Source organism: Arabidopsis thaliana, assembly GCF_000001735.4.
Source record: "Arabidopsis thaliana chromosome 1 sequence".
In the NCBI taxonomy this organism is placed as follows: domain Eukaryota; kingdom Viridiplantae; phylum Streptophyta; class Magnoliopsida; order Brassicales; family Brassicaceae; genus Arabidopsis; species Arabidopsis thaliana.
In genome coordinates this window covers 18,350,400-18,363,378 of record NC_003070.9, presented here as the reverse complement: position 1 = coordinate 18,363,378, position 12,979 = coordinate 18,350,400, and the positions used below count along the sequence as shown (strand labels likewise).

General features: G+C 37.3%; 4 protein-coding genes across 8 annotated transcripts; 2 read left to right on the top strand and 2 right to left on the bottom strand.

Moving 5' to 3' along the window:
• Nucleotides 1-186: 186 nt before the first annotated feature.
• Nucleotides 187-1,700, top strand: AT1G49610 (F-box family protein; the record flags this gene model as incomplete). The annotated part of the gene is made up of 5 exons (NM_103849.1): nucleotides 187-630; nucleotides 719-851; nucleotides 955-1,082; nucleotides 1,184-1,262; nucleotides 1,420-1,700. 5 exons carry the CDS (start codon nucleotides 187-189, stop codon nucleotides 1,698-1,700), a joined length of 1,065 nt encoding a protein of 354 aa, NP_175384.1.
• A 1,231-nt stretch (nucleotides 1,701-2,931) lies between these two features.
• Nucleotides 2,932-6,580, top strand: RBP47A (RNA-binding protein 47A). Of its 3 annotated transcripts, none has more exons than NM_103848.3 (6): nucleotides 2,932-3,660; nucleotides 4,183-4,666; nucleotides 4,896-4,963; nucleotides 5,038-5,168; nucleotides 5,315-5,408; nucleotides 6,015-6,573. In NM_103848.3, the coding sequence occupies exons 1-6, from the start codon at nucleotides 3,229-3,231 to the stop codon at nucleotides 6,141-6,143; spliced, it is 1,338 nt and encodes a 445-aa protein (NP_175383.1). In that variant the 5' UTR covers nucleotides 2,932-3,228; the 3' UTR covers nucleotides 6,144-6,573. The 3 variants fall into 3 exon arrangements, with proteins under 3 accessions (NP_175383.1, NP_001321909.1, NP_001321910.1); NM_001333393.1 differs by having other exon boundaries at nucleotides 5,315-5,834; NM_001333392.1 differs by having other exon boundaries at nucleotides 2,953-3,660; nucleotides 5,315-5,736; nucleotides 6,015-6,580.
• A 65-nt stretch (nucleotides 6,581-6,645) lies between these two features.
• AT1G49590 (C2H2 and C2HC zinc fingers superfamily protein) lies at nucleotides 6,646-8,635 on the bottom strand. 3 transcript variants are annotated; one of them, NM_001160940.2, is made up of 6 exons: nucleotides 8,374-8,596; nucleotides 8,065-8,265; nucleotides 7,890-7,974; nucleotides 7,583-7,632; nucleotides 7,404-7,499; nucleotides 6,646-7,307 (listed from the first exon to the last, which is right to left on the bottom strand). In NM_001160940.2, exons 1-5 carry the CDS (start codon nucleotides 8,380-8,382, stop codon nucleotides 7,404-7,406), a joined length of 441 nt encoding a protein of 146 aa, NP_001154412.1. In that variant the 5' UTR covers nucleotides 8,383-8,596; the 3' UTR covers nucleotides 6,646-7,307. The 3 variants fall into 3 exon arrangements, with proteins under 3 accessions (NP_001154412.1, NP_175382.1, NP_001319183.1); NM_103847.5 differs by lacking the exon at nucleotides 7,583-7,632; NM_001333391.1 differs by lacking the exon at nucleotides 6,646-7,307 and having other exon boundaries at nucleotides 7,477-7,499; nucleotides 7,583-7,974; nucleotides 8,374-8,635.
• A 109-nt stretch (nucleotides 8,636-8,744) lies between these two features.
• AT1G49580 (Calcium-dependent protein kinase (CDPK) family protein) lies at nucleotides 8,745-12,055 on the bottom strand. The gene is made up of 11 exons (NM_103846.4): nucleotides 11,205-12,055; nucleotides 10,973-11,103; nucleotides 10,800-10,841; nucleotides 10,600-10,708; nucleotides 10,438-10,516; nucleotides 10,043-10,339; nucleotides 9,829-9,944; nucleotides 9,640-9,747; nucleotides 9,473-9,535; nucleotides 9,222-9,389; nucleotides 8,745-9,138 (listed from the first exon to the last, which is right to left on the bottom strand). Exons 1-11 carry the CDS (start codon nucleotides 11,766-11,768, stop codon nucleotides 8,995-8,997), a joined length of 1,821 nt encoding a protein of 606 aa, NP_175381.1. The 5' UTR covers nucleotides 11,769-12,055; the 3' UTR covers nucleotides 8,745-8,994.
• Between the last annotated feature and the right edge of the window lie 924 nt (nucleotides 12,056-12,979).

The window sequence follows — 12,979 nt, the reverse complement described above, 5'->3', positions numbered from 1 at the left end:
TAAAAGGCCGAAAACTGTGAGATATATGAACCCAATACGAAGGAGAATAACTGTATTGGGTTTAGAGGATTTAATGGGCTTTTATAAATGCAGTAATAACTGTATTGGGTTTTAATGGGCTTTTATAAACGCAGTAATGGGGCATGATTTTATAACTCAAAAACCTATCTCATAAACACCATTACGATGGCGCTCGACGGCGAGAACAGAGACGGTGGCTCCGCCTCCGTGAGAGTCCTCAAGCATTGCCTCGAAGATGTAGACTCAATAAGCTCTTTGCCTGATGTGATCCTCCAAGAAAACCTCTCCTTAATTCCGACCAAATTCGCCATAAGAACATCGGTCTTGTCCAAACGATGGAGGCATGTTTGGTCCGAAACACCTTCCCTCGACTTCGATGATTGCTATAAACTAGATGTTGATTTTATAGACAAAACCCTAGCTCTCTACAGGGCTCGCAAGATTATGACTTTTGACCTCTGGATCACCAACGGAATCAATCTTCCTTACATTGATGGATGGATCAAGTTCGCCATGTCCCGAAACGTGGAGAATCTGTTTCTGAGTTTCGATTTTCGGTTATATGATGTTCCTGATTACTTGTACATCAATTCCTCTGTCAAGCAACTCGTCCTTGGGACAGAATCTTCTGAATTGAATCCCAGATGCTCTGTTTCTTGGAGTTCCCTCACGAAGCTTTCTTTATTTCTCTGATGAGTCCATTGCTAAGATTCTTTCTGGTTGTCCGATTATCGAAAGCTTAACATTGCATTTTTGTGATCAACTGATGGTTCTTGATCTCACCAAATCACCGAGTTTGAAAATATTGGAAATCCATGGTAGCATTTGGGGTTCGGGGCCAAAGCACATTGTGGCACCGCATATCCATTCTCTCACATTGAAAACCTCTCAATTCTTTATCTACTTTTGTTGATATCTCGTCTTTAACCGAAGCTAAAGTAGACATTTGCTTTTGCTCACTTAAAGAGATAAAGGCTAATTTCCTTCTCGACACGGTGCTCAAGTGTCTTTACAAGTTGCAGAATGTAGACAAGCTTACCTTTGGGGCAAACTTTCTTAAGGTATGTTTTTCATGTTTTCAAGTGTCATTTTTCTTATTGAGATTTGTTTCAAAAAAAAACTAATTGTCTGTACTATTTGTAAGATTTTATCTCTGGCCGAGGGCCGCGGTCTTCCTTTTCCGATGTTCAAGGCTAAAGCTTTGACTCTCGAGACAACGATCTCTAAATACGTTATTCCTGGTATATTAAGAGTGCTACAAAATTCACCTGAACTAAAGAAGCTAACCCTACACACAATGGATCGCGAGGCTAGAACTATGTCCTTTCACTTTGAGTTTGTAGAATCTGAGATATTGACAATCTGTTTTTACATTAACGAAATTCTTTTTTGTTCTAGTACAGGGTGAGTATGATCCCACGTACTTGCGTTGCATGAAGCTGGATCATTGCTCGATCTTTGCAAAGATTTCCCGTCGGAATGTAGAGTCAAAGCATGTGGCTTCGTTCATGGAACTTATGATTAAAACCACAAAGAAATTAGAGAAGATGGTCGTAAGGTTGGAAAGTTATCTTGATGGAAGAGGTTTCGAAGAATTGCTTGAGATGGTTCCAATGCTTTCTCAAAACAACAATGTCTCCATTGTGCTTAGCTCAACCAAGCCGAGACAGAGTCTTTAGTCTTGAATTTTATTGGATATTTTACATAATCTCATTTTAAAACAATAGTAGGTAAAAACATTCAGGACATTTCTTGGAAAAACTTTTTTTGTTTGAATTATTTTCTTAAAGTTAATTTTAAACTTAATATGAGGAAGAGGTAGTTAAGTAATATTCTAGTTATTAATCCTAATCCATCAAATATTAATTCATAAGGTTTGTTTTCAAGTTTCAACAGATAGTTTGATATAGCATTAATTATCGCTTAACAATGAATGCCATTACAATATTTTTGATAATCTTATTTTGAGTAAGAGTGTCTCTCAAATTTTATTTGTTTAATATTCTATCTCATTCTTCACCTTAGTTCCTCAAGACATGAAACTTTTCATAGATTTTATGAAATATCAATGATATTATTTTTTACTTAAAATCTAACATTTACCTCCGGTGTAAATGGTTATCCATTAGATGAATGTTATGAAAATAAATTGGAGGAAAAAATAGAGATGAAAATGCTATAGAGTGGATGAAAACTTTTCTTAAATTTCTCTTCTTTGTTCATCTTATTAAAGATGAAAGAGATTAATACTAACAGATTTTAAACTTTCAATCCAAATGGTAACATTTTAGATGAGTCTTTTTTTCATCCAGTTTTTTCCTCGTAATATGTCTACAATTTCAAGAAAGCTTATCAAACGTTTAGAATTTGGCAATAATATAATTTAATAATTATTCCTAAACTTTTCATAACATTTCTTAAATGTTGTTTACAGCCAACAAAGAGTACCTTTTAAAGGTGTCTTATGTTCATGTTTCGGGTAGATTGTATCCCAACAAAGCTTCAAAATTGATCCGACAAAGATGGCATCAATTTGTTTCTAGCCAACTCTCCAAACTATCACAAAAATTTATAGTTTTCACATCTTTTTACCATTGATTCCTTTTGCATTTAAGGATCATTATAACACCAATCACAAATTGTTTTAATGAAAAAAACAGTTTATGTCACAAGTTCCCCTCTTCATAGACCACAATGCATTGAAACATATGGATTCACTAGCTAAAAGTCTCATCATCATATGTCTCTCTATTGGTTTCAATATCCATTTATAATCCCAAGAAATTTATTTACCCGATTTGGGAACTTAAATCATTCATCAACTGTCAAAAGTTGATGTCAACCCCTAAAAATACGGTCGAATCAGAACCGTCGGATCTAAAAGTACATAACATGGCTTCACTTACGTAACTGGGCCCCACGTTCCCACCACTTCTCTCTCAGACCTAAAAGCGAAACCAAAGAACAAAAAAAAAAAAAAGCCTTAAACCCTCCGAATCTACACAACACAACACTACTCTCTTCTCTCTCTCTCCGCCTCCATATTATCCTCCAAAGAAACCATAAACCAAATCTAATCCTCTCTCTCTCGGTCTCCTCCATTACCTAAACAAACCCTTTCCAACACATACATATCGAGAGAGAGAGAGACCGAAGTTTCCGAGTCTCGTAACCAGATCGGATCCGAAAGTTCCATACTTTAAAAAGATGCAGACACCAAACAACAACGGTTCAACAGATTCAGTGTTACCACCAACATCAGCCGGAACAACACCACCACCACCGTTGCAGCAATCAACACCACCACCGCAGCAGCAACAACAACAACAGTGGCAACAACAACAACAATGGATGGCTGCGATGCAGCAATACCCTGCAGCTGCTATGGCTATGATGCAACAACAACAGATGATGATGTATCCTCACCCTCAATACGCTCCTTACAATCAAGCTGCTTATCAACAGCATCCTCAGTTTCAATACGCTGCTTATCAACAGCAGCAGCAGCAACATCACCAGAGTCAGCAGCAGCCACGCGGTGGATCTGGTGGTGATGATGTCAAGACTCTTTGGGTTGGTGATCTTCTTCATTGGATGGATGAGACTTATCTCCATACCTGTTTCTCTCACACCAATGAGGTATCTCTTTCTTCTTAATTTTTTCTTATTGTTGTATTGATTCTTGATTTGATGATATTTGTAATTCAGATCTTTACTTGTTGTTGTTTCAATTAAGATGTTTTTAGTGAGTGGAATCTTTTGTTTTTTGTGTTCTGACATGGAAAGTGATTGATGTATCACTAGTGTATAGATCCGTGACTTTTTTTTGGTTATTGGAAAAGATTCGTTACTGTGAATTCAATGTAAATTTGGCAAGTTTTGAACTTTTTGATTGGGTTTGAGATCTAAATTGTGTAGAAGCCAAAATGTTTGACATTTAGGGTAATGGAGAACTATGTTGACCTGAAAAAGGACATACTTTTAAAGTTCATTTCATAAGGCAAGAAAAGTACATTGCCACGTTTAGAGAACCTTTCTGGTTATAGGAACAAAAAGAACTCCAAACATTGTCACAAGATCTGTTCTGTTTTATCATAAATTTGTGTTTTTATTTTCCCTTTTAGCTTATTCTTTCTTGTTTTGTTGTTTTGTGATGTGTAGGTTTCTTCTGTGAAAGTTATACGCAACAAGCAAACTTGTCAATCTGAAGGATATGGGTTTGTTGAGTTTCTTTCACGTTCAGCAGCTGAGGAAGCTCTTCAGAGCTTTAGCGGTGTTACAATGCCGAACGCGGAACAGCCTTTCCGTTTAAACTGGGCATCTTTCAGTACTGGTGAGAAAAGAGCATCAGAGAATGGTCCTGACCTATCCATATTTGTTGGAGATTTGGCTCCAGATGTGAGTGATGCTGTCTTGCTTGAGACTTTTGCTGGTAGATATCCATCTGTCAAAGGTGCTAAAGTTGTGATTGATTCCAACACTGGGCGTTCCAAAGGTTACGGGTTTGTTAGGTTTGGTGATGAGAATGAGCGATCAAGAGCTATGACAGAAATGAATGGTGCTTTCTGTTCAAGCAGGCAAATGCGTGTTGGTATCGCAACCCCGAAAAGGGCTGCTGCTTACGGCCAACAAAATGGTTCACAAGGTAAGTGATGAGATAATCTTTGTGACTTAATGTAGCATTAGTTTCAGTTTATTATCATTTATTATGTTTTTATTTCCATGTTTTCTCTCTGTTCAGTGAATGCAAGTGGTTTTATTTTCTGTTTATGTCACTTTTAGTAACTATGAATATGAATTTTAAGGTTTAATAACTTGTCTTGATGCGTTAAACATAGCATCTGAAGTGAATTGTAATGTTTTCATTGGATTAGCTCTTACACTTGCTGGTGGACATGGAGGGAATGGTTCAATGTCTGATGGAGAATCAAATAACTCAACAGTGAGTTCTCTTTTAGCTATTCCTCTGCTAATAACAGTATACCTCACTGCTCACTGTCTTTTATTACATTGCAGATATTTGTTGGCGGTCTTGATGCTGATGTTACTGAAGAAGACCTCATGCAACCTTTTTCCGATTTTGGGGAGGTTGTTTCAGTGAAGATCCCAGTAGGGAAAGGATGTGGCTTTGTCCAATTTGCTAACAGGTACTAAACCTGTTCTGTGCTTGTCAGCTTTGTCATCCGGTACTGTGGTGCTTGTTCAATATGATGAGCGAATCCGTAGGGGATTATTTTAACAGTGAAGATGGGTAAGGTAGTTGCAATGTGTGACGTGCCCTTGGTTTTGACAGGCAAAGTGCTGAGGAAGCCATCGGGAACTTGAACGGGACAGTCATTGGGAAGAACACTGTCCGCCTTTCATGGGGAAGAAGCCCCAACAAACAGGTACAAGAAAATTTTAGTTGGATTTGTGTTTTTAAACATTATATGCATTTCTATTGGTATGGTCCTATGGTCCAGGTCAAACTTAGCTTTAGAGTTCTTTTGGGTCTTTATATTTCTGTCTTCATGGGGTGGATAAAGTTATAGAAATCCTTAAAGCCAAAGTCAGTGGTTGACAATGGATAGTAGTAGGTGTATTGCGGGCCATAAAGACCTAGTGGAATTTACCACCTTCCCACGGTTTTCGTTGACTATATCTATTGGCAAATCTAATGCATATCACCTTGGCCCACTTATCATCTCCCTGAATTATCCAATCTCTGAAATAATAGTAATGGTTCTGTGTTTCTTAGGATTGAGAAAATTTACAGCTATTAAGATTCATGAGCTAGTTGAAGCATGTACTGATGTTATCGTTTATCTTTAGAGGTTGTCGAAGTTTCAATGTTTCATGTTTGTCTTAATTCTCTATTAGTAGTTGTAATCAGTGGACAAGCTAAAGTAATCTCTACAAGAATAACCAACTTGGTAGTTTTTATCCGTGATGTTCTATTGAATGTTTTAATCCATTTACTAATCTTGTTCAACTTTTAAATCTAAAAATGACAGTGGAGAAGTGACTCTGGCAACCAATGGAATGGAGGATATTCAAGAGGTCAAGGATACAACAATGGATATGCCAATCAGGACTCAAACATGTACGCTACTGCAGCGGCTGCAGTCCCGGGAGCTTCTTGAAAGTGTTGGTATGTCTCTATCATCAGAAACCCTGTGAGTCCTGGACTTACGGGTATTGGGATAAAAACAAACCGTTGGGTGATCAAAGTGATCCATCCGATGATAGTTGTTGGTTCAGAGGTTAGCTCGCACCATCGAAACTAAAACCTCTAGTGTCCAAAGAGGGTTTTGTATCCTGGATTTGAATCTTGCTTATCTTGCTGTCTCAGTCTCTGTCAAAATTTTGGGGTCGTCTGATACTTGAATTTTTTATTTTCAGTTTTTTTTTTGAGTTAATTTGTCTTTGTTACTGAGACTTCCTCAAAGTCAGAGCTTGGTCCACAATAAGTAATTTCCTAAATCGTTTGGATCATTTATTAGTGTGCACTTTGCAGTGCTTTGATAGTTTTACTTCTTTAGAGTAGTGTTTGGTTTCGATTTATTCCCATCTTAACAAGTTTATGCATAATTTCAGAAACTGATTCATGAAAGTCAACCAATAAACTTTAGAAGAATAGACCAAAAAGAACTTAATTTTCTAAACTTTTTTTAAGACGAACACAAAAAAAAAGTTGTGCAAAGACCTCGTAACTTCATCAAAATGGGTAAAATGTGGACTTCCATCATTCTGACTATAAAATTGAATAGGTGTGTACAACAAAGAGGAAACTGATATGACTGGAACAACAGTTAGAAGAACACAAGACCAATGCTCCCAGAAATACCAGAGAGTTTTGGAATAAACTGTCATGTAGGAATAACTGAAATAACCGCCACAATGAGATCAATCATCACTCTTCTCTGCTTAGCCTCTCCCTTTTGCATATAGGATCAAGCCAATGATGCATCAAAAGGGTCTATTGTAAAGACCAAGCAATGGTTTTTCTCTATCTTCAACTCGTTTCCTAGCAGCTTCTCTTGCCTTCAATGCAGCTTTCTCTTCTGCAGATACTTTCTTCGGTTTCTCATCTTGCCTCTTTCTCTTGTTGTTGCCAAGATCAACAGATGAAGCCGCTCCTTTCACAGCTCTTTTAGGATTTAAAGAAGCTGTGACAAGACGGCCAGGTGGTTTCCCCACACTTGGTCCAGCTCCTGAAGAAGATACAGGCTTTTTCACGAGAGGTACTTTGGTTCCTGATGATGTTTTAACCGCAGCGTAGGCCTCGTCTTGTGTCACCCAATGTCCTGTTTCATTACCCGTGTAAGCATACACACGACGAAATTGTATACAATCATGTTTGCAAGGAAACAAATAAAAAAAACTCGATATATATTACATACCTATTGAGTCACTGTAATAGAATCCAGACTGTGAATCATAGTGCAGACCATTGGTCTGGTTGTAATAATAGCCTGAAGCACTGTCGAGCATCCAATCTGCCATAACAATATGGTTACTACATGGTATATGTATAAATGAAAAAGGCTAAGAAAAATGGCAATCAAAATGATGAAAGAACCTGAGAGTGACTCAAAAGAAGCAACCGTTTCGCTCTTTCGTGATGATTCTCTATAGGGTTATAGGCATTAAAACTTATAAGTCATTTGCAAAGATGTGTAATATGACAATCGAAGAATCAGACGCTGCTTGGTTTGTTCATACTTTTGGTCAATGAAAGCAATTCACAAATCCAATTCACACATACTCTACGACCTCAGTAATGTTAAGTCTATAACAAACAGATCCAAAGCTAAGCAACAACCCTGAATATAGCAGCTATAAGTCGAAGAACAAATACTAATGACATCATAGAGAGAGATACTTACCGGATGTACCATCCTCTGGTGCACCGTTTGCTTTAGCTACTTGCTGAGCAGTTGCAATATCTTTCTGATAGCTACGAGTTGCTTTCTGAAACAAGTTGAGATATAAACAATGGAATCAGAAATAAATACGTTAGAATAAGTATCACTGGCAAAAGAAACAAGAATGATTACTCACAGCTTCGATCTGTTGAAGCAGTTTTTCGTTTTTCTTGAGCTCTTTGTCTTTGGCTGCACTCCTCTCACGCATATCAGTGAGCTTCTTATCAACACATTCTCGGTGACGCTTACCAAGGTCATGGTTTCTAATACTTGTTGGATTGTTCTGTATCCATATCTTACAGAATTCACACCATTTGTTCCCTTGACTTACCCAATACTGAAATAACACAAAAAACAAACTCAAGATCAATTTCAATTACGAAACAAGACAGAGGTTTCGTAATTCAAAGAGATTTGGAGAGAAAAGATGCGAATTTTGATTTACCTCAGTCATGGCTGTGGATCAAGGAGATGAAGATTGAATCGAAAATTAAACCCAGAAAACGAAGTTACCGGAACTATAAGATCAACTTTTAATCAGAATCAAGAACTAAGTGAAGAAAAATCTCGAGAGAAAGAGAGAGAGATTAGAAACCCTAATTCCTTAAACTCGAATCCCAAACTCGAGAGGAGAAGCAAAATATAAAATTGGGGGAGAAGAAAATCGGTTTGGTTTGTTTTCTAAATTCTAATTTATTTCCATCACTAGAACCGGTTTTCACTGGTTACACCGACTCAGATCTCACAAATTAAAGCACAGTAACAAACCGGAAATAACCAAGATTTCGCTGATTCCATAATCATTGGGAAGAAAGAGAGACAAAAATCAAATCTTTTTGGAATTTTCTTTTTCATTTTCTTGACTTCACATAGAGTATCAAAGTATCTGTGGTTACTATATTATTACAACAATCTTTTTTTTAGAATTGCTCTTGTAAGAAACTTTTCATTTGTTGTACAGTCTTTGACCAACTATTACATTTCCAATACCAATCCAAGATTTAGAGTAAAGGTTTTGACATCTTCTTTTACGATTTCGCTTAGGTCATGTTTGTTTTCGTTATCTTCACCGGGTAGTTTTCCCCGAGGCTCGAACAGAGACTCCATGTAACAGTTTAACAAACCCGAAGAAGCTAAGCTTTCCATCAGTGTGTCTGATCCAATCATGTAGAACTGAATGTACCGGTATAGATGGTCCAACACCAAGTTCCTGCAATTCAAAAGCATGTCGTTTTAGAGGATCTGTTTTTCGATATTTTTGTATTTAAGCTGAAGACAGATGCTTTAACTTACAGAGGCAAGTTCTTCGATGACAATAGCTCGGTTTCCATTCTTGTCGAAAAGCTCATAAGCATGTCGAATGCTCTGTTCCCAACAATCAAGCGACTCGTGCTGATGAACGTTTATAGCAGCTGCACAAAACTCTTCAAAATCCATTCCTCTGTATTGAAGTCCATTTAGCTGTAAAAAGCCAGTCAATGAAGGATCATTAACACCAAATTGTTAAAGCATTTATCAAAATCCGAGAGAACACAGTCATTTACCAAAGCAAGAAACTCTGGGATCCGAGATTCTTTCATTGCTTCTGTTGCATTGCTTGCAAGTGCCTGTTTAAACAGAAACAAAAAATGCAATACAGATTAGATTACTACGGTGTTTCTCTTTTTTTCTCAAGAGGAAGGAATATAAAAGAAGTTATAGTGTCACAAACCATTCTAATGGTATCCATTGTGATTAGGCCATCTTTGTTTGGTGCGAGAAGAGAAAATTGAGTTTTCAGGTAAAGAATTTCATCCTTGATTAACGTCTTCGATAGCGCCTGTGAAAAGAAAGCACATAATAGTGAGAAAGTAATCTTCAATGCTCTTTTCGACACTTTAAAAGAATGCCTAAAACATACCCTCAAAGCAGCTTTGCGTAATGAAGAAGATCGCAAGTACGCCTTCATCTGCCTAAAGATCAAGATATCGAAAGGGATATTCATGTCCGTATTATAAGCTCGGATCCAAGGATGCACTGAAAAAAGTAAATAGGAACTGAATTTGGTGATTTATGACTACCAAAAGACAGGAGACATAAAACTATAAAGAGCTGTGAAATTAAAAATGACTGACTCAAGGCTTGGGAGGCTGACATTCTTCGCCGGGGATCCTTAAACAATAACCGCTTAACAAAGTCTTTAGCGTCAGAAGACAAGAAGGGCCAAGGAGGTTCATCGAAACTCGGGTCAGCTTTAAGAACAGCTCTAAAAATTCCGGATTCAGTTCTTGCCCAAAACGGACGGCTACCACATAGTAGAATGTATGCTATGACTCCGATGCTCCACACATCCGCTTCTGTTGTATATGATCTGTGTAGAACTTCGGGAGCTACATAGTATGCACTTCCCACTATATCGTTTAGTCTCTCATCTTTCAAAAAAAGGGGCACAAAATACCATTTTTAGTTTACTAACCAGAAGAAAAAGAACTGGAGAAATAGTGACATAGTAAAATGTGTGATGATGAACCTGGTCTGACAAAGTCTGATAAGCCAAAGTCTATCGCTTTAAGCTGAGAATTCTCCTCCTTGGAAGTGTACAAGAAGTTCTGATGATGAAGCAGCGATCAGAAAACATTCTACACATAAAAGTAAAACATAATCTTCTTTCCAGTTCAAAATTGTGCCTCACCTCTGGTTTAAGGTCTCGATGAACAACTCCTTGGAAATGACAGAAAGCTACCACATTCAGAATTTGTATAATCACTGGTTTTGCGTCATTCTCTGAGTATTTCCCTCCCCTGTAGAAAAAAACGATGAATCTTTTTATAAAATAAGAACAATCTCTGGCCATAAGTATCGATAACTCTTTAGTAGCACACAGACACACACCTTGCTAGTATTCTGTCAAGAAGCTCACCACCTTCACATAGCCTGCAAATTCAAACTACTTAAATCCAATTATGAAACAATAGGTTCTTTTTACCAAATTCATAACTAAAACCTAACTAAATTCAACATCAAACAAGGAAATGGTTAAGGTTATGATAAAATAATGATCTTACTCCATTGCAATGTAGACGTTTGCATTGTCCTCAAATGCATCATAGAATTGTACCAGATTCTTATGTCCAGATAAAGCCTGTAGAATTTTCACTTCCCTTCTCACATCTTCTATAGCAATTGCAGTTGTCATCTGCCAAAAAAGAATCAAAACACATTCAATTCTATCAGCTAACACTACAATGGAGAGTATGCAATCATCAAGATCAAGAAACTAAACTCAAGTTTTGTTACCTTCGATTTTGGGATGATTTTGACAGCAACCACTTGACCTTTGAGCTCTCCTTTCTTGAACTTAGCAGAGCAAGTGTACCCAAAATGTCCTCGTCCAATTTCTTCCCCTAACTCTACTCTACTGTGAAACTCTTTAGAAAAACCAAATCTTTTGTCAAGCCCTACTTCCTCTTCCTCCTCACGCTGCGGTACCTCCGTCGTTAGCTGCGTCACCCCAGATAAAGCAGCTTCCTTTTTCCCTTTCCTCCGCCGTAGCGCCGCCCGTATGTGTTTCGCCGGAGACGGAGGGTGAAACGCACGGCGTAATTGACGGAGAGGCGTGCTAGTCAAACTCTTGCTCTCTCCTCCTCCGCCGACGTCGCGGCTCTTATTGCGGCGGTGGCGAGCAGGGCTCGGCGTGTAAAAGGGGAAGAAAGGAGAGGCCTTTGCGGCGGAAGGAGTAGGAATTGGTGATTTACCGGGATGGTCAGGGGCAAAATCGTCAATTTGAGGATAGTCATTACCGGGAGCGAAAGGGTTAGGTCTGCCGGAGGAAGTGGAGGGTTTGGAAGTACAGCCTCCCATAATCTCCGGCGAAAAAAAGGAGCTTACTTTATGAGGAAAATCACAGTAATGCCATCGAAGTTTTGGCTTTTAGAGAAGAAAGAGAGAGCGAGAGAGATCACATGAGAAAGAGAGCGAGAGAGAGAGAGAGAGAGGAGCAGGGGAAGTGAAACTGTTAGAATTGAATTTTGAATCTGAAAATGGTGGTAGAAAGAAGAAGGAAGAAGAAGACGAAGCAAGTAGATGTGTGCATTGGTTAGTAAATTAGTTGCTTCCGGCCACGTATTAATGACCTTAATTTATTGCAGTCTTTTAAATATATTTCCGATCTGTTATGTTTGTCATTCATGTCCCATATTTTATTTTTGTTATATTTTTTAAATGAGGTCATTTTTTCAACGGTTGTGAGATCATTTTTTTTTTGTACAAGTTTGTGTAAATTGAATTTAATGAAGTAACAGAACCTTTACAAAATTTAAATAAAGAAAATTATAGCTGCTGTAAAAAAAATAGAGTATGTATATATAGTTGACAGTTGGTGGGTACAATTAAGGATAATTAAGTACATGTAACCTTCTAGTTGTAAAAAATACTCCTATGTTTTATCATGAAAATTATTGAATACATGTCTACATATATATTTATGTAAGAAATAATTTTGTATAGATTTGGAATTAAAAAATATCATAATGAATTGTAGTTTTTAGCCTAGTAATTAGGTTCTAACCAATATATACTTTATTTTATTTATATGCTTCTAGAGTTTACAAGTTTCTTTCGTAAAAGTTTTTTGCAAAAAATATGTTACCACAAAGAAGAAGAAATATCTGTTTTATTTACGAATATCTTTGATAGAAAAAATAAATCAAATTCATTTTTTTTTTCTTGAAAGTTTGGAACAAACAAAAATTGACATACTAAATAACTAAGAGTCAACTAACGACAATCCCCAAACTATGTTTGCATAATGTTTTAAAGGTGAGAAGTGTCAGAATCTGAGAAGGAGTGAATTATGTGGTGAATCTTTACGTCGATTAGACGTCAATAATGTGGTATGCTTGAGTCTGTGTTCGTTCATTCCTTTCCTGTTATATTCGGTCAACTGGAAGTTTGGAAAGATAGTTGAAGAAGAATGTATTTGATATTATCAAAAGAAGAAGCCGTTAGAAAATGAGTGTTATGCCAATCTCAATCGAGAGAGTTCAAAGAATAAGTTATCTTATGTCTCGTTT